Below are 16,164 nucleotides of genomic sequence, written 5' to 3' on the forward strand. Positions count from 1 at the left end.
CGTGTGAGCTGGACCATAATACGTATGGATTTTTGCTGTGGATTCGTGGTGACCTCTTCATCAGAGTCTGGACTTGCCCAAGGGGGTGGCACTTCCCTAGCACCGCGCATGCACAGCCACCTCTCCATTCACCTCTGCGGGACTGACGGAAATAAACAAGCCAGCACTCGGCTATTTACGGAACTCCCATAGCGGTAAATGAAGGGTGGCCACGCCAGCATGGTGCTCTTTTTTTTTTTTGACTTCGTGGTGCCCATTCTGCAGATAGGTGCGGGTCCCTATCTGACATCCTAGCAATATGCCATCAGCTTCTGAGATGGGTCGCCCCCTTCAATCCAGTCTGCAATTTCTGCTAGTATATCGTTTTCTTAGGGTTAGAAAGAAATGGCCGCCTAACAGCAGAGCTGTGGTATCTGGGTGTAGTTGGTGAGGACACTGACCACTGTCGGCAGGAGCGCAGTCCTGAGGTGGGAGTTTACCCCATCAGCGCTGTGTTCATCTATATTACACTGCTATACAAGGACTCTAATCCTATAGACCAGGCATGGCCAACCTGAGGCTCTCCAGCTGTTGTAAAACTACAACTCCCACCATGCCCTGCTGCAGGCTGATAGCTGTAGGCAGTCTAAGCATGCTGGGAGTTGTAGTTTTGCAACAGCTGGAGAGCCTCAGGTTGGCCATGCCTGCTATAGAAAATGAGATCTTTTATATATGGAGGGAAAGTGGAGGCGCCGGTCAGTCAGGCTGCCGATCCTCACACATGGATTTAAAGGATTGCATTACTGCTACTTACCTAAATCCGATTTTTTTTTTTTTACTTTTTATTCTCCTTTCAGATGAAGATCACAGAGGACGACCTGTGGATCAGGTCATACGGGCGGCTCTTTCAGAAGCTCTGCTCATCCAGCGCAGAGATTCCTATTGGGATCTACAGGACGCAGTCGCACATGTTCTCCACATCGGAGGTAACCGGCCCGCTGTCATCTTCTCACCGTACAGTATATTCACACTGCACAACCAAAAATTAGCAATTTGACTCCAACGTGTGAACGCACCCTTAAAATTCACCAGCTGTGATATTTTACATCTCGCTGAAACCCATTGAAACTTCTCGAGTGACTGATCAGTGCTATAGGGCCACGCTATGTATCTACGCTGACTTACCTCTGCTACATATCTTGTGGCCAGCTTGAATGACTTTTGCTCAGGCCATGCAGTACGTCTTCCAGCATTAAAACTAAGACCTGAATAGTCGATTTGTTAATTGTATTGTATTAAGACCTGTTTCACACTTGCGTTGTTGATTCCGGTTTTGAGATCCGGCAGCGGATCTCAAAACCGGAATTAAACGGATCCGTTTTGATTTTGCACATCAGGATGCATCCGTTCCGTTGCGTGAAATCAAAACGTAACAAACCAGATCCGTCGCTAAATACATTGAAAGTTATTGGGTAACGGATCCGTTTTTTAGGATCTTAAAAAGAAAAATGGATCCATCACCAGTGACTTAAATAGTTTTTAGTAACGGATCAATTTTTTTCTGTTTCGATGACCGAACACAAAATCGTAGCTTGCAGCGGTTTTGTATCGGGTCACAAAACAGAATGCTACTGGGACAGAAGACCTCCTGATGTATCCTGAACGGATCTCTTTCCGTTCAGAATGCATCAGGACTAAACGGAACCGTTTTTTCTCGGTTTTGAGACCCTCTGCCGGATCTCGGTACAGGAAAACAACAACTCAAGTGTGAAACGGGCCCAACTGTAGCCTTGTGTGACATTAACGATGTGTCTTGTCTTCTCTTTCACAGCCACATGACATCAGAACGCAGGTAGGTTGTTCCTCCTTATCCCTTAAATTCTCTCCTGATTACTGTATGTTGGTTAATTTAATTACAAGCATAACTCATAATCGGCGGGTTGCAAAAGATCATAACTTGATAGGGGCAAGGTCCTACCCACCCTAATTCTGCCTCCCCACACTAATCCCCGGCCTTGCTGGCTTGTGTAAGGGCTTGTCCTGGATGACTGGTCCATGCAGCGAGCAAAATACGTTGGCACCTGGCCAAAACGCCCAGGACGAAGTACCGTATACCACGCCACCTCTGTGATGATGCAGGAGGAGGATGGGACGTGTGCTAGAGCAGTGTTTCCCAACCAGTGTGCCTCCAGCTGTTGCAAAACTCCAACTCCCAGCATGCCCGCACAGCCAAAGGCTGTCCGGGCATGCTGGGAGTTGTAGTTTTGCAACAGCTGGAGGCACATTGGTTGGGAAACACTGTGCTAGAGAATGTAACAGGCAATGGCTGCAGACATATTTCTGAGGAGACTGCAAATTAGGCCCAGCCATGAGCAAACATCTTCCTGACCATCGACAGTCAGTCATTAGCATGTGCCCACAGACAGGAGGCAGTGCGTTCACTGCCCTCGGCACCATGAGCTGGTCCTATAGAAGAACCCCCATCACCTCAGACAGGAGTACATGATATTTAAAAAATGGGTTTTGTAAGTAAAGGCACACGTACAGTATATGATGTTTCATCCAAGATCACCACAAACCCAGCCAAAAAGCCCTCTGACGGTGGAGATCTGGAGGTCACGATGACTTTGTTACCATAGAAATGCATTGAACAAATTATCTGTACAAACATCCTGTGGGATAACCACTGTGTTATTTTTCAGTCCCAAATCTCCATCAACGTTGAAGAGTGTGAAGATACGAAAGACACGAAGGAACATTGGGCACCGAAGACCAGTCACAGGAACTCCACGTCCAGTGATCAGTCCGAGCACCCGCTGCTGCGCAGGAAGAGTATGCAGTGGGCACGGAGACTGAGCAGGAAAGGCAACAAGCAGGCCGCCAAATCGGCAGAATGGATCAGTCAACAGCGGCTGAACCTGTACAGGAGATCTGAACGCCAGGAACTGTCTGAGCTTGTGAAGAACCGCATGAAACACCTGGGCCTCCCGACTACAGGCTACGGTAAGTGAGTGGTATGTGAAGGACCTCCAAGTTATGGAGACATTTTATTCAGTCGCTTACCGAATATGATTTAATGTGCTATGTGTCCCAGGAGATGCCGGACCATGCCTTATGGTTTCCTTAAGGTGAGATTGTCTCTTCAGTAAGTAATTTTGGCTCTGCTGGGATCAGCGTTATGGAAACTCTAGAGATATTCTACTTCTATCAGGACAAATGGGATGTGTAGGCCATCGGTGAAGAGCTCTTAGGACATGCTCCGAGAAAGTGTCCCTCACTTCACTGGTCTTCTAGAATACCTGCAAAACAATGTCAGATGGGTTATTAGACAGTCCTAGTACTGCAGCTTTGGTGTAAAGACCATGTCACCTACATAACGATGGCAAATCACATTATTTGGACTGGTATGAGATGTTCTGTCACTAACAGCAGCGCCGAAGAGAGGTAGTAATAAATCTGCCTACAGGGAGATGTTAGAAGGTGGTTTTCTAAAATTAAGGGTTATCTGCACCACATGAAGCCCTCAGACCCTTTCTGAGTAAAGCAAGCTCTATAGGGGTTCTGATGCTTCATGCTGAGCCTTGGCCTCAGAAGTCACGGCCCGAGGAAAGCGACAACACACGGCTTTGTGCAAAACAGAAACTTTACTAAAACAGTAATATAAACACAACAATGTGAAGGTGCACCAAAGATCTTATACCCCGGGCCCACAGTCACTGCCCCTGTCCGGTTGGACAGACCTATCGTGATGGCGTGCACAGCAGAGCCTGCGAGTCGATGCTGTGCCACAAAGGAGAACAAACCTAGCCGATGGCGCACACAGCAGAGAGTGCAAGTCAATACTGTGCCGCAGAACAATGGTGTAAGGCCTGCTAAACATACAAGTCTTAACTAACTAACTATTTGCAGGCTTAGACTTAGTCTCTGATGCTTCAGGCGCCTCTAATATAATGCGATGGGTAAAACGGATTTACTGACCTGCGTCCGTTCTGTGTCAGAGAATGCCTCTTAACCGAGATGGCCACCAGTCCCTTATCGCGCACGCGGCCTTGCTTGGTAGTTAGACTTCTGTCCAAACGCTGCAGCAGTCCTCCTCCAAATGGCCGGATTATACAGGAAGAGCTGTTCCGCAATCTCACAATGTGACCGATGTCCGATATGTGGAGCATGCTTTTATAAACAGGGCTTAGTGGGGGGCTGCCTTCCTACTGCAGACAGGACGGGTGGGGGAGGCTCTTGCTGCAGCCAGCTGACTTATAACCAGGGCTTTGGAGTCGGAGGCAATTTGGGTACCTGGAGTCTGAGTCGGCAAAAATGAACCGACTTCGACTCTGACTCCTACTAAATTTAAATTGGAATAAAAAATTTAAAAAAGCAAGTTTAAATGTCCCAATTCACAAAAAGTTATAATTAAAGGGAATCTGTCGCCTGCTTTTAGCATTTTAAGCTGTCACCATCGCCATGTTCACTAAAGTACCTTATTTCCTGCAGTGGTCTTCTTACTTTATTTCGTTTTGTCATTTTGATAAAAAAAGCTCTTTTTCTGATTCGCTAATGAAGCTCCAAGGTGCCCAGAGGGGCGTTTTTGTCCCTCTCCGGAGCCCAGTGATGCCCCCCTGCAGTGCCCAGCCCGCCTTAATTTGAAGCCCAAGAACGCCTCCTGATCCGGAAATAACCCTCCACAGCCCCGGCAAACGGTTCCGCCCCCTCGTCATCTTCTACCTTCAAGAAATACCCCGTTCTTCTTCCTGCGCCTGCGCGATCATCAAGCTCCTGAGGCAACAGCGCTCAGATTACGTCACTGGGCTCGGCGCATGCCCAGTGAGACTATTGAGGCTGTTGCCCTCAGGAGCTTGATGATCGCGCAGGCGCAGGAAGAAGAACGGGGTATTTCTTGAAGGTAGAAGATGACGAGGGGGCGGAACCGTTTGCCGGGGCTGTGGGAGGTTGTTTCAGGATCAGGAGGCGTTCTTGGGCTTCAAATTAAGGCGGCTGGGCACTGCTGGGGGCGTCACTGGGCTCCGGAGAGGGAGCCCAGTGCATTTTCTACGTTTAGTGTTCCTTTACACTGAAAATGATTGAAAATGGACAGGAAGGTTCCAGCGCCCCCAACACCTACAGGGTCCTGTGTATTGTGAATGAAAGGGGTTGTCCGGCCTGGGAACTGACAATCCCAATGGTGGTAACCTATTGCAGAGTAAAAAAGGGAAAAAAACCTCCCCTGTCCATGGTCTTCAGCTCCTCCCAGTCCCCCACTGGATCAGAAGTGGTTTGGTCCTGCGACTAGTCTCAGCAGTCCGGTCACTAGTGAGGAGGTGTTCTAGTAAATGGCCGAAGCCACCTCTGATGTGGTGGGGACAACCGTGGACAGGTGAGGTTTTTTGTTTGTTAACACTATTGCACCGGTGGAGTTGTCGGCTCCCAGGCTGGACCATCCCTTTAAGCTCGTATGGTGGTATTAAATGACACTTGGACTCCTCCATCCATCATTGGGCAGACACTGTTTAGAAGAGACTTTCCGTACATTTTATAGGTAGTAACTGTCATAAATCATCTTCATAGCACGGTCTTGAGCGGAGATCTCCCATGGAACATATATTTCCCATAGGGGTCTTTTGATAAAATGAAGCACTGGTCTGTACTCTGGCACGGACATGTTCTCCGTGGGGACAGAGGACGTCTTGGAAGGGTTATTTAGCACTGAACAGAGCACAAGCAGAAATATTTGGTTTCATAGGGACTGGACGAGCATCTAATGCAGGGATCAGCAACCTTCGGCACTCCAGCTGCTGTAACACTACAACTCCCAGCATGCACCCTGTTCTTGTAAGTCCCATAGAAATGAAAGGGGCATTCTGGGAGTGGTAGTTTCAGAACAGCTGGATTGCTGGGGGCTGCTGATGCCTGATCTAATGTGCAATGGTCCCAGCTCTTCACCGCTGACGAAGGTCAGGGGAAAGAAGAATCAGGGGTCTGCCCGCTGGGACCTTCACTGATCATGAGAATGGGGTTCCTGTACCCCGTTGATATTGTAGAGGCAGGTTGACCATGTGCACTGCCGCTCCATCCATCTCGAACAGCCAAGCTCTGTAGAATCGTCCATCTTGATCTGTAGCAAAGGGTGAAATCTGCATCTAAATCCACATGTGAAAGATGCAAATTCACTTGGGTGGATTGACACGTACTGTAATTGTAAGGACCATCTATGTCAGGAGTCTTCACCCTGCGACTCTCCAGCTCCTGCAGACTGTTGGAGCATGATGAGAGTTGCAGTTTCCCACCAGCTGGCAGGCCGCAGAATGGAGGCGGCTGATCTGCGCTGCATGTCACCTCCTCTGGCTTCTAAGTAAAATAATGGATCCATGTCCCCAAGTTTCTCTGGTTATTTTTGGCAAAGATAATTTTAAGGTTTTTTTTTTTGTTAAGTTTGCATTTTTATTTTTTTTTGGGATTCAAAATACTGAGAAAATGTGCAAAGTGTGAACAAAGCTTAAATGGGTCGTCTCATTCCAGCAAATAGCATTTATCATGTAGAGAAAGTTCATACAAGGCACTTACTAATGTATTGTGATTCTCCATATTGCCTCCTTTTCCATCTCATTATACACTGCTTGTTTCCATGGTTACGACCACCCTGCAGTCCAGCAGCGGTGGTCGTGCTTGCACACTATAGGAAAAAACACCAGCCTACGTGCGCTCCCACGGTCCCGGCCACCAGAGAGGCTGGCGCTTATTCCTATAGTGTGCAAGCACGACCACCGCTGTTGGATTGCAGGGTGGCCATAACCCCAAGATATGAGCAGCGCGTTTTACAGTACCTTGGTGGGTATTCTGCGTGGTGTCCACCTCCCATGGTTTTCAATGCAATTTAAAGCCACGAAAAACACTTATGAGGGACGGAAGCCGCAACCGGTGTCCGCTAGTGGTTTAACCCCATTCATTGGGGCTAAACTGCAAACCGGTTCATTGGCAGAAAGTGAATAAGCAGTGAACAGGTGTGGAGCCGGTTTTGCGCTGCGCACTTTTTCTGATGCCAGTTATAAACTAAAGAATCGGTGAAAAAAAAAACCTTCTATTTGCATCAAAGCTCACGCTATTCAAAGGTAGAGCTCCACTTTAACCCGTATCTTTTGCCTTCTATGGAGGCAGCCATTTTGCCGACTGTACTTTGCATAATATTTTCTAACTGGTGACATCATCAGGTCATGTTAGTGATGTCACTCGTCAGCCGCCCCTGATTTAGCCGCTTGCTGATCTCTTTCTCTCTCTCTCTCTCTCTCTTTTGTTCATGTCTGTGCCTTTCTCTTCCGTATGTTTTCTGTAGAGGATGTAGCAAATTTAACTGCCAGTGATGTGATGAATCGGGTAAACCTTGGATATTTGCAAGGTAATTCTCCTCCTTGGGAGTCAAGCTTGACTCAGCGCACAATGTGATGATGAACATGCCAACTGCACGGCACATGTCCTCTGCATGTACACACCGGGGTGGTACCGACACGCTACACTGGGAAAACCTAGGACGTGACGTCCAATTAGGACTTAGCATGGCCATCGCCTAAATCTGCTGATTTCAGTGGGAACGGCCAACCGCCTAATTTGTATAGGGTGTCCCAACTATCACCTGATGGCAGGTGTGTGGGGGGTGAGAGGGATCGGGCATGCTGGAGATGGGAGATGAGCCACCTCTAGAGGTATCTGGCAGCAGCCTAAAGCCCTCTCTGCACTGAGACACGCTCAGGAGGAATAGCTGAGAAGGTTTATGGCCAGCTCTACGGCTGTGGACAACCTCCAAACATCTTACGGTATTATATTCTGCCAGTGACCGATTTAATTACGGTGGTTATTTGGTAGACCAGGCCTCTCTTATGCCTCAGATGGGTGAGGATTCATAAAAACTGATACTAGGAGGTCCACCAAAGACATAGCGGTCTCTGACCTGTGGTTCTCCGGCTGTTGGGGGGACACCTAATCCTAGGGGATGATTGGTCCCATTCAGAAAGACATTGGGGTTGTCCCAGGATTGGATAGAGATAAGTAATTGATCTGCGAGGGTCCTGAGCCCCCTGAATGAATGGACCTGTGGTTGAGCAGGACGAATGAATGGAGCAGCAGTGTGCATGCTCAACCACAGGTCCGTTCCTTCAGGGGGCTTGGGACCCCCATCCTTGTGAGATATTCTATCCCCTATCCTGAGAGCAATCCATAACAATAATCCAGGTGAAGGAACACTGTGGTATGGCTAGTATAAGGTCTGGGGGGCGGGGGGACAAGAAAGTTGGCATTTTCCACCATTGATGTGCTCACTTATCCAAAATCAAAAGCCCCAAGCGTTGTTTCATGGAAGTGCCCACAGTAACTCTGTATATTGCCAGCTTCTACAGTAATTTAAAAAAATATATAAAATCTGTAAAAATAAAACACCCATTATTGATGTTGGGTGACCCAAAAAAAGATGATTGATCGCACGTGAGCGGACGACTTACTACTTGGCAATATACGTTGTGGGCTCAAATAGGCTTTGACTGCATGAATTACTTAAAGAGAAAGCTTCTTCCATGGAGCAGAACTGGCTGCAATGCCCACAGGCCTTACCCAGACGATCTGCAAACCATACTCACCATGACTCTCCACTAACCATCCCATGTCCACAGGTCTTGCCGTGACCGTCCACCACCCATCCCACCTGTGACTCGCACCATACAAACCAGCTTTATCCTTAACATCTTTAACCCATACAGCACTGGCAACTGATCATCTGCTTATCATTCCATACTAACCAGTAACCAAGCTTGTACCATCCACTGCAATGCAGAACCTCAGCCCAGGGGATGAGGAACCACCTGCACTGTGATGGGTGCCGCCCGCCCTCCCCTCCTTTTCCATCCACAGGCTTCACGGAGGCCGCCCTTCTGGTTTCCTTCCACCTGGAAAGTGGGAAACCTGGTTATGATCCTGTGCAATGATGTAACCACACTAAAGATGTTGCGGAGCTGAATTTGTCATGTAACTGTGAAGAAAGGGATACTCAAAGTAAATGACTTGAATTAAGTTTTTCTTGGTTCAGTATACTGGGCTACCTAAAGGGTTTGTCCCATTAAGATAATGTAACCCCTATCTGCATGAGGCAGAACAGATGTCCGACCGATGGGGGCCCCTGTTCCCTGTTTGAATGGAGAAGCATTCATGCGTGTCCACCCTCTATTCAACTCTATGGGACTGCCCGAGTGAGCGGAGCACCAGCACTTGGGACTGCCCGAGTGAGCGGAGCACCAGCACTTGGGACTGCCCGAGATAGCAGAGCACCAGCACTTGGAACTGCCCGAGATAGCAGAGCACCAGCACTTAGGACTGCCCGAGATAGCAGAGCACCAGCACCTGGGACTGCCCGAGATAGCGGAGCACCAGCTCTTAGGACTGCCCGAGATAGCAGAGCACCAGCACTTGGGACTGCCCGAGATAGCAGAGCACCAGCACCTGGGACTGCCCGAGATAGCGGAGCACCAGCACTTAGGACTGCCCGAGATAGCGGAGCACCAGCACTTAGGACTGCCCGAGATAGCGGAGCACCAGCACCTGGGACTGCCCGAGATAGCAGAGCACCAGCACCTGGGACTGCCCGAGATAGCAGAGCACCAGCACCTGGGACTGCCCGAGATAGCAGAGCACCAGCACTTGGGACTGCCCGAGATAGCAGAGCACCAGCACCTGGGACTGCCCGAGAGAGCGGAGCACCAGCACTTGGGACTGCCCGAGATAGCAGAGCACCAGCACCTGGGACTGCCCGAGAGAGCGGAGCAGCACTTGGGACTGCCCGAGATAGCAGAGCACCAGCACCTGGGACTGCCCGAGATAGCAGAGCACCAGCACCTGGGACTGCCCGAGATAGCAGAGCACCAGCACCTGGGACTGCCCGAGATAGCAGAGCACCAGCACCTGGGACTGCCCGAGATAGCAGAGCACCAGCACCTGGGACTGCCCGAGATAGCGGAGCACCAGCACCTGGGACTGCCCGAGATAGCAGAGCACCAGCACCTGGGACTGCCCGAGATAGCAGAGCACCAGCACTTGGGACTGCCCGAGATAGCAGAGCACCAGCACCTGGGACTGCCCGAGAGAGCGGAGCAGCACTTGGGACTGCCCGAGATAGCAGAGCACCAGCACCTGGGACTGCCCGAGATAGCGGAGCACTAGCACCTGGGACTGCCCGAGATAGCGGAGCACCAGCACTTAGGACTGCCCGAGATAGCAGAGCACCAGCACTTGGGACTGCCCGAGATAGCGGAGCACCAGCACTTGGGACTGCCCGAGATAGCGGAGCACCAGCACTTGGCTATCTCGGGCAACCCCATAGAGCTGAAGGGAGCAGCAGTGTATATATGCAGGACCACCACACCGCTCAAATGGAGGAGCGCCCCAAATCAGAAACGTATCCCCTATCTTGTGGATAGGACATAAGTTGTCTTAATAGGACAATCCCTTTAATATCTTACGCCCTTAAAGGGCAATTCCATATCCTCAGGGTATAACATATTGTAAATATCTGATCCGCGCCCGTCTCTTCTGATTGCTATGGAGGGGTCTGTTGGCCCGGCCGGTGACAGTAAGTAATCTCCCTATTCTGTAAGGTTTAGCTGGGAGGATGTTGGGACTTGTAGTAGGCGCCTGATCTTCTTCACGGTCACTGAACCCTTTATTCATTCTCCATTTCTGTGTTCTGCATCATTATCTAGATGGTGAAGGGCTGCCCAGAAATCCACCATTAATCTTCTCTCCCTACAAGCTGCTGGACACTTAACCCTTCCCTTACAGCCGTGTGAACAGAACGTGATGTTTTCCATGGTGTGCACTTTATGTTGGGTTTATTTTAGGTTGTGGGATTGAACCTGACCTGTCAGCCTGGTTATGTGCTGGACCCTAAAGGTTTTCGCCACAACTTTGCAAAAATCACACCTGACCGTGATGTGTGAATGAGGCTGAGACCACATGGCAAGTGTCGTGACCAAGGATCGCAGTAACTTGTAAGTCCGGCTGCGCCCCCATTCATTTCTGTGGCGCCATGTAACCCCAGCCATAACCTCGAGTCACAATGTGCTCTACATAATATGCTGCCATTTCATGATCAGTGAGGGTCCCACCCGGCCGTGCAGAGGATGAAGCCACACTCCAGTACTGCACGGGGGGTGGTCCGGCATCAGTGAGCAGAGGAAAACCTGTGAATAAGCAGCACTTATAGGGCCTCATTCACACAACTGTATTTGCTCTGCATCCGTTGCTCCGTTCCGTGGCCCCGCAAAAAAAAAAAGTCCTATTCTTGTCCATTTTGCAGACCAGAATGGGCATTTCTACAATGTGCCGCCCGTTCCGTTCCGCAAATATGCCTGAAGGCACACGGGTGGCTTCCGTTTTTTGCAGATCCGCAATTTGCGGACCACAAAAAAACGTAACGGTCGTGTGCATGAGGCCTAAATCTGGTGATGTCCCGCCTGCTAGGCCCTGCCGCTTTTAAAAAGTGATGAGAGGCTCAAATAGTCACAAATTATGGCGGATATATGGCGAGTGCATAATCTGCGTCTTTTGTACACCACTATTGTGGAGCAAAAACATTAGTAAATCTCCCCCAATATATTTTAGGTCTCGCATCCTTAAACGGGACGAGCATCATGAAAGTACATTTCTACCGTCAGCATGGACTGGACTGAGGCCACTGGATGCCTCGCGCAGTTACCTGCAGACGTGGCTGGTTCCGGTCGGCTTTCCAGCTATACCTGAGGCCCATCTTGTCTTCCATATTTACTTTGCCAAAAACAGAAGCCCAAGTAACGCTCTTCACATTCCAAACATTAGATGTGCATTAGTGAGCCTCACCCTTTACGGCCAAATGTTAGCGACTTGTTATCCTTGGGCAATGTTAAACTTTAGGCCATTGATGTCCAAAGTCCGCTCTCAGTGTAAGTCATCGAAGTGCGCTCCGTCCGGGCTCGCACATCTGACACTTTATTAGGTTGTCTGGTTTACAAAATCTAGTTCCACCATTCAGCTCCTAGAAACTTTAGTTTGAATGGAAACTGTGTTGTGCTTCATTTCGCCTGTGGTGGCGCTGCAGGGAAATGAAGTGTTTGTTTCTAAGCTCCCGCCATTGCTCAGTTTACTGTCGGGGCACTCCCGACCGGCTGGTGGTAGTAGTCGTCAGCCAGTAGGATGCAAATCAAGAGGTCACTTAGTCTCTGTATTGAGCACATGCCATAGAACGAGTGCAGCATCACCTGGGGACGAACACAATCCCATATTTCCGCAGCCCTGGATTAGGAGTGAGGTGGAACACCCTTTAGGCCCCATTCACACAACAGTATTTTGGTTCCTCATTTCTTGAGGATCGGATGTGGACCCATTTTTTTTTTAAACGGGGCCGTAAAAAAGGTGCTGTCCGCATCCGTATGTCCGTGCTGCAGTCCTGCAAAAAAAGATAAAACTTGTCCATTTTATGGAGAAGGAAAGGCCACTTCGACAGAAGGAAGAAAGAAAATGGCGGCATGCACAACGCCGGTATACGTGATGACCACAAAACGCATGAGGCCTTAGCGGTTTATAACCAGACCCTGCCATATTGTCTGGTGCCAGGCGCAACCTTGGTGTTTTATCAGAAGGATTTGACCATTCCAGCAAATGTTATTCTAAGTATTCGACTTTGTCAGTATGCTCTCTGTATCCATTCCTCTCTGCTTGCTGTCATCCAATAGGAACCTTTATTGTTTACTTCCATTGGATAGAACTCTGTCCTGGCGATGTGATGGACCCACGGGTGCTCTGCTCGCTGTACTGTAATGAGCCGTGCACCCGTGTGACCATCGCTGGCTGAGAAGTATGGACTCGTGTAGAACAGGCATGCTCAACCTGCGGCCCTCCAGTTGTTGCAAAACTACAACTCCCAGCATGCCCGAACAGCCTACAGCAGGGAATGGTGGGAGTTGTAGTTCTACAACAGCTGGACGGCTGCAGGTTGAACATCCCTGATGTAGGACGTACCGCTGAGGACGTGGGGTGGAGATGAGGCCGCGGATACTTTACCGTCTTCCTTTTACATTCAACAGACGAGATGAACGACCACCAGAACACGCTGTCTTACGTCCTCATTAATCCTCCGCCCGACACGCGACTGGAGCTCAATGACATTGTGTAAGTACTCGCTGAATGTAAAGAAAAGATGGAGATAAAAATAAGTGAAAATGCAGTTTTTACATTTCATTCCAAAACCTAGAATTGCTAATTCTGGGAGCATAAAAGATACAGCAAGCTTACAATACAGGATTGAGGGGGTTAAAAAATGCCTATGAATGCGTTGTTCGTTACTCCGTAGGGGTGTCGCTCTGCTTTTCTTGTCCAGTAGTATTGTCCTTGACCTACTGGAATTGCCAGTAAAGACCCACTTCAGTCACTGGGACCAGGGAGTAGAGAACGGCGTTGGAATGGTCGTGGTGGGGATCAGTCAGGAGGAGCAGTACGGCTTTTTAGTTTTAACCATCTGTGAGCCATATATATTAAATGAAAGAGATATACCTGTCTCAGACCTTGATGGTATATTGCTACGATGGGCCATCAATGTCAGATAGGTGCGGGTCCCACCTCTGGGACCTGCTCCTATCTCCAGAACGGAGCCCCCAAAGTGAATCAGAGCACAGCGGGCATTCATCGCCATGATGGGTGGGGGGTTCTGAAAAAAGCCCCACATCAGTGCGCTCTGCTTCACTTTGGGGTCTCTGTTCTGGAGATAGGAGCAGGTCCCAGACACTGATGGCCTATCCTAGCGCTTTACCATCAATGTCTGCGATGGGTAGAACCCTTTAATATATATATATATATGGTTCACACAAGCAATGGCCACCGCTATGGGACTGGCGGAAATGGGAACTATACAATAGCAGTGAATGGAGGGTGGCACGGCGGCTCATTCTGGCGAAAGGTGCTGGTCCCACCTCAGAGATCGGCTCCTACCCGACATTGATGACCTATTCTAGGGCTTTTGTGGTATGTTTTTATTTATTTTTTTATACAGAGATTAGACAGGTATTTCTAAGGGGGCTTTTGTTTTCTATATCGGAGCCTACAGAAAAATGCCTCAAGAAAAACATACAGCACACTAGGTAAAAGCCATGGACCCCAAAGTGATGAACGCCAGGAGTAAAAGCAGTTTAGTGCGATTCCCGTTTCTGGCCACGTTGTTTTATAAACTGTTTCAATTTAGTTTGATCGCCCCCTGGAGGTATTTTATTTATAAATAACATACTGTACTATGAAATCATGTTTTTGGGAATTCTATATATTTTTTAAAAATGTACATTTTCCTCCACGCCAGATATCTCATCAGATCGGATCCTTTAGCTCATGTTGCCAATGACACCCAAAGCCGAAAAAGCAGCAATAGTTACAAGACCGAACAAACGGGAAATCCCGAAACGAGGGATGAGACGCAGCTATGAGGACAAGCCTGACTCATGGACGTGGTGCCTAACCCTGAACAGAACTCTGCTGTACATATCAGCTGCCGGGCTCGGCCCATGAGTCGCGTGCGAGCTGGACTTTGGACAATGGTCTTCACTGCCAGCGACGGACACTGACCCCCAGAGACAGGGACTTTTGATTCAAAACAAAAACTTTTTTTGTACCATTTCAGTAAAAGGTCAACCACTGGGTTCATGGCCTGTACGACGGCACCATTACAGATTAACCCAGTGCCGCAACATTCTCTGTTATTGATTGCACTAGACAACTCCAAATCACCGTGGGTCGTACGGTATGTTCCCCACGTCTCTCATTAAACTCCGTCACAGTATTTTTTTCTCTGCTGAACAAAAACTCCAAATCATATTTCGATTTTTTTTCCAGTCTAGAAATGTATCGTCCTGGGTATGAGACTGAGGTGCTAACGGGCAGTAACAGGACATACAGTATGTACAGTATTTCTTTAACCCAGTCCGCTACTATACTACCGTATGGGAGGAGCATGTATGCAAGGACCGTTATTATTATAATATCCCAGGGCATGTCAATCTAACTCATTTGAATAAACCCCTCCCCTGCACTTGATAGCCACTCCCACATTAATCCATTTAGCATCTAGTACGACACCACGCACAGTTTACCATGTTCTGCCCACCTTTGCCCCCACGATGGTGCTATGTGCCTTATTCCAGCCAAACATTTGGAGAAACATACCGTGCCAATATTTGGAAGATTTTTTAAAAAAATGTTCCCTTTATATAAATAGCCCTTTGCAATTTTAACAAAGCACAGAAAGCAGGAACGCAGGGCGAGTAACAGAGGACTGTACAGTAGAGATGACGACAATGTGTACCTGCCCCAAATAAGTATGGCCTTCCTTTTATCTCTAGGTATTTGTATGGGGAGATCAATGTGTTTGCTTTTTTTTTACGTGTACATATCATGGTGTTCAGGTGCTTGGAAAACAATTGAACACCAGTGTATGATATTCGCTATTTATTATGAAGAACCTACCTTACCAGTACTAATGCCCAGGTATGTGACGAGAGGAAAAAAGAAATGACAGGATGTGCGCGCTTTGCAACCCAAATTTGTATTGTCCCGGTGCACTGAAAAATAAAATGAAATTGGCAAATGGCGATGATTGAAAATGGCCTACCATTTGGTGTCTCCATTTCCTATGTAGAACTAGGTGTTTCCATGGTAACAGACTACAAACCAACCTTGTGTAGTCTGGTCCTGCTGTCGGGTGTTCCTTGTGTCCTCTAATATACATTCTGTAGGTTAAGGGCCCTTTAAATGGGCAGATTATCGGCCATCTGACCGCTAACAAGCGATTATCTGGTGGTGAAAAAGTGCCGCTAATTACCCGGTCATTATCATTGGGTAATTGCATCATTCATGTGGTCACAAAAACCGTTGTGTGCCGGCAGCAGATCATGGTGTGTAAACAAGGAGTCAATATGGGGACAGGCAATGGCATCAGCGATCGCTCCTCCCCACACTGTGGAGGAGATCGCTGCATGTAAATGCGTCAGTCTCCTCCGCTTCCCTCCTGACAATCGCCTACAAAATTCAACTGTCTAAAGGGGCCTTTAAAAGTAGGGAGCGGCTGAAAGGTCAGACTACATCAATCTGCATTAGAGCCGTAGACGTAAAACAATGGATTTCTAAACAGGAAATTTTGGT

At 48.5% G+C, this 16,164-nt stretch overlaps 1 protein-coding gene across 2 annotated transcripts in view; it reads left to right on the top strand.

The window, feature by feature from the left end:
• KCNT1 (potassium sodium-activated channel subfamily T member 1) overlaps nucleotides 1–15,208 on the top strand; it is a 195,115-nt gene extending 179,907 nt beyond the window's left edge. For both annotated transcript variants that reach the window (XM_040405792.1, XM_040405791.1), the window contains exons 26-30: nucleotides 837–965; nucleotides 1,811–1,831; nucleotides 2,682–2,982; nucleotides 13,068–13,152; nucleotides 14,330–15,208. In XM_040405792.1, coding sequence (XP_040261726.1) covers nucleotides 837–965; nucleotides 1,811–1,831; nucleotides 2,682–2,982; nucleotides 13,068–13,152; nucleotides 14,330–14,453 — 660 coding nt within the window. In that variant the 3' untranslated portion in view covers nucleotides 14,454–15,208. The remainder of the gene's footprint in view (nucleotides 1–836; nucleotides 966–1,810; nucleotides 1,832–2,681; nucleotides 2,983–13,067; nucleotides 13,153–14,329) is intronic.
• The last annotated feature ends 956 nt before the right edge of the window (nucleotides 15,209–16,164 follow it).

Source organism: Bufo bufo, chromosome 8 (assembly GCF_905171765.1).
Source record: "Bufo bufo chromosome 8, aBufBuf1.1, whole genome shotgun sequence".
NCBI lineage: Eukaryota > Metazoa > Chordata > Amphibia > Anura > Bufonidae > Bufo > Bufo bufo.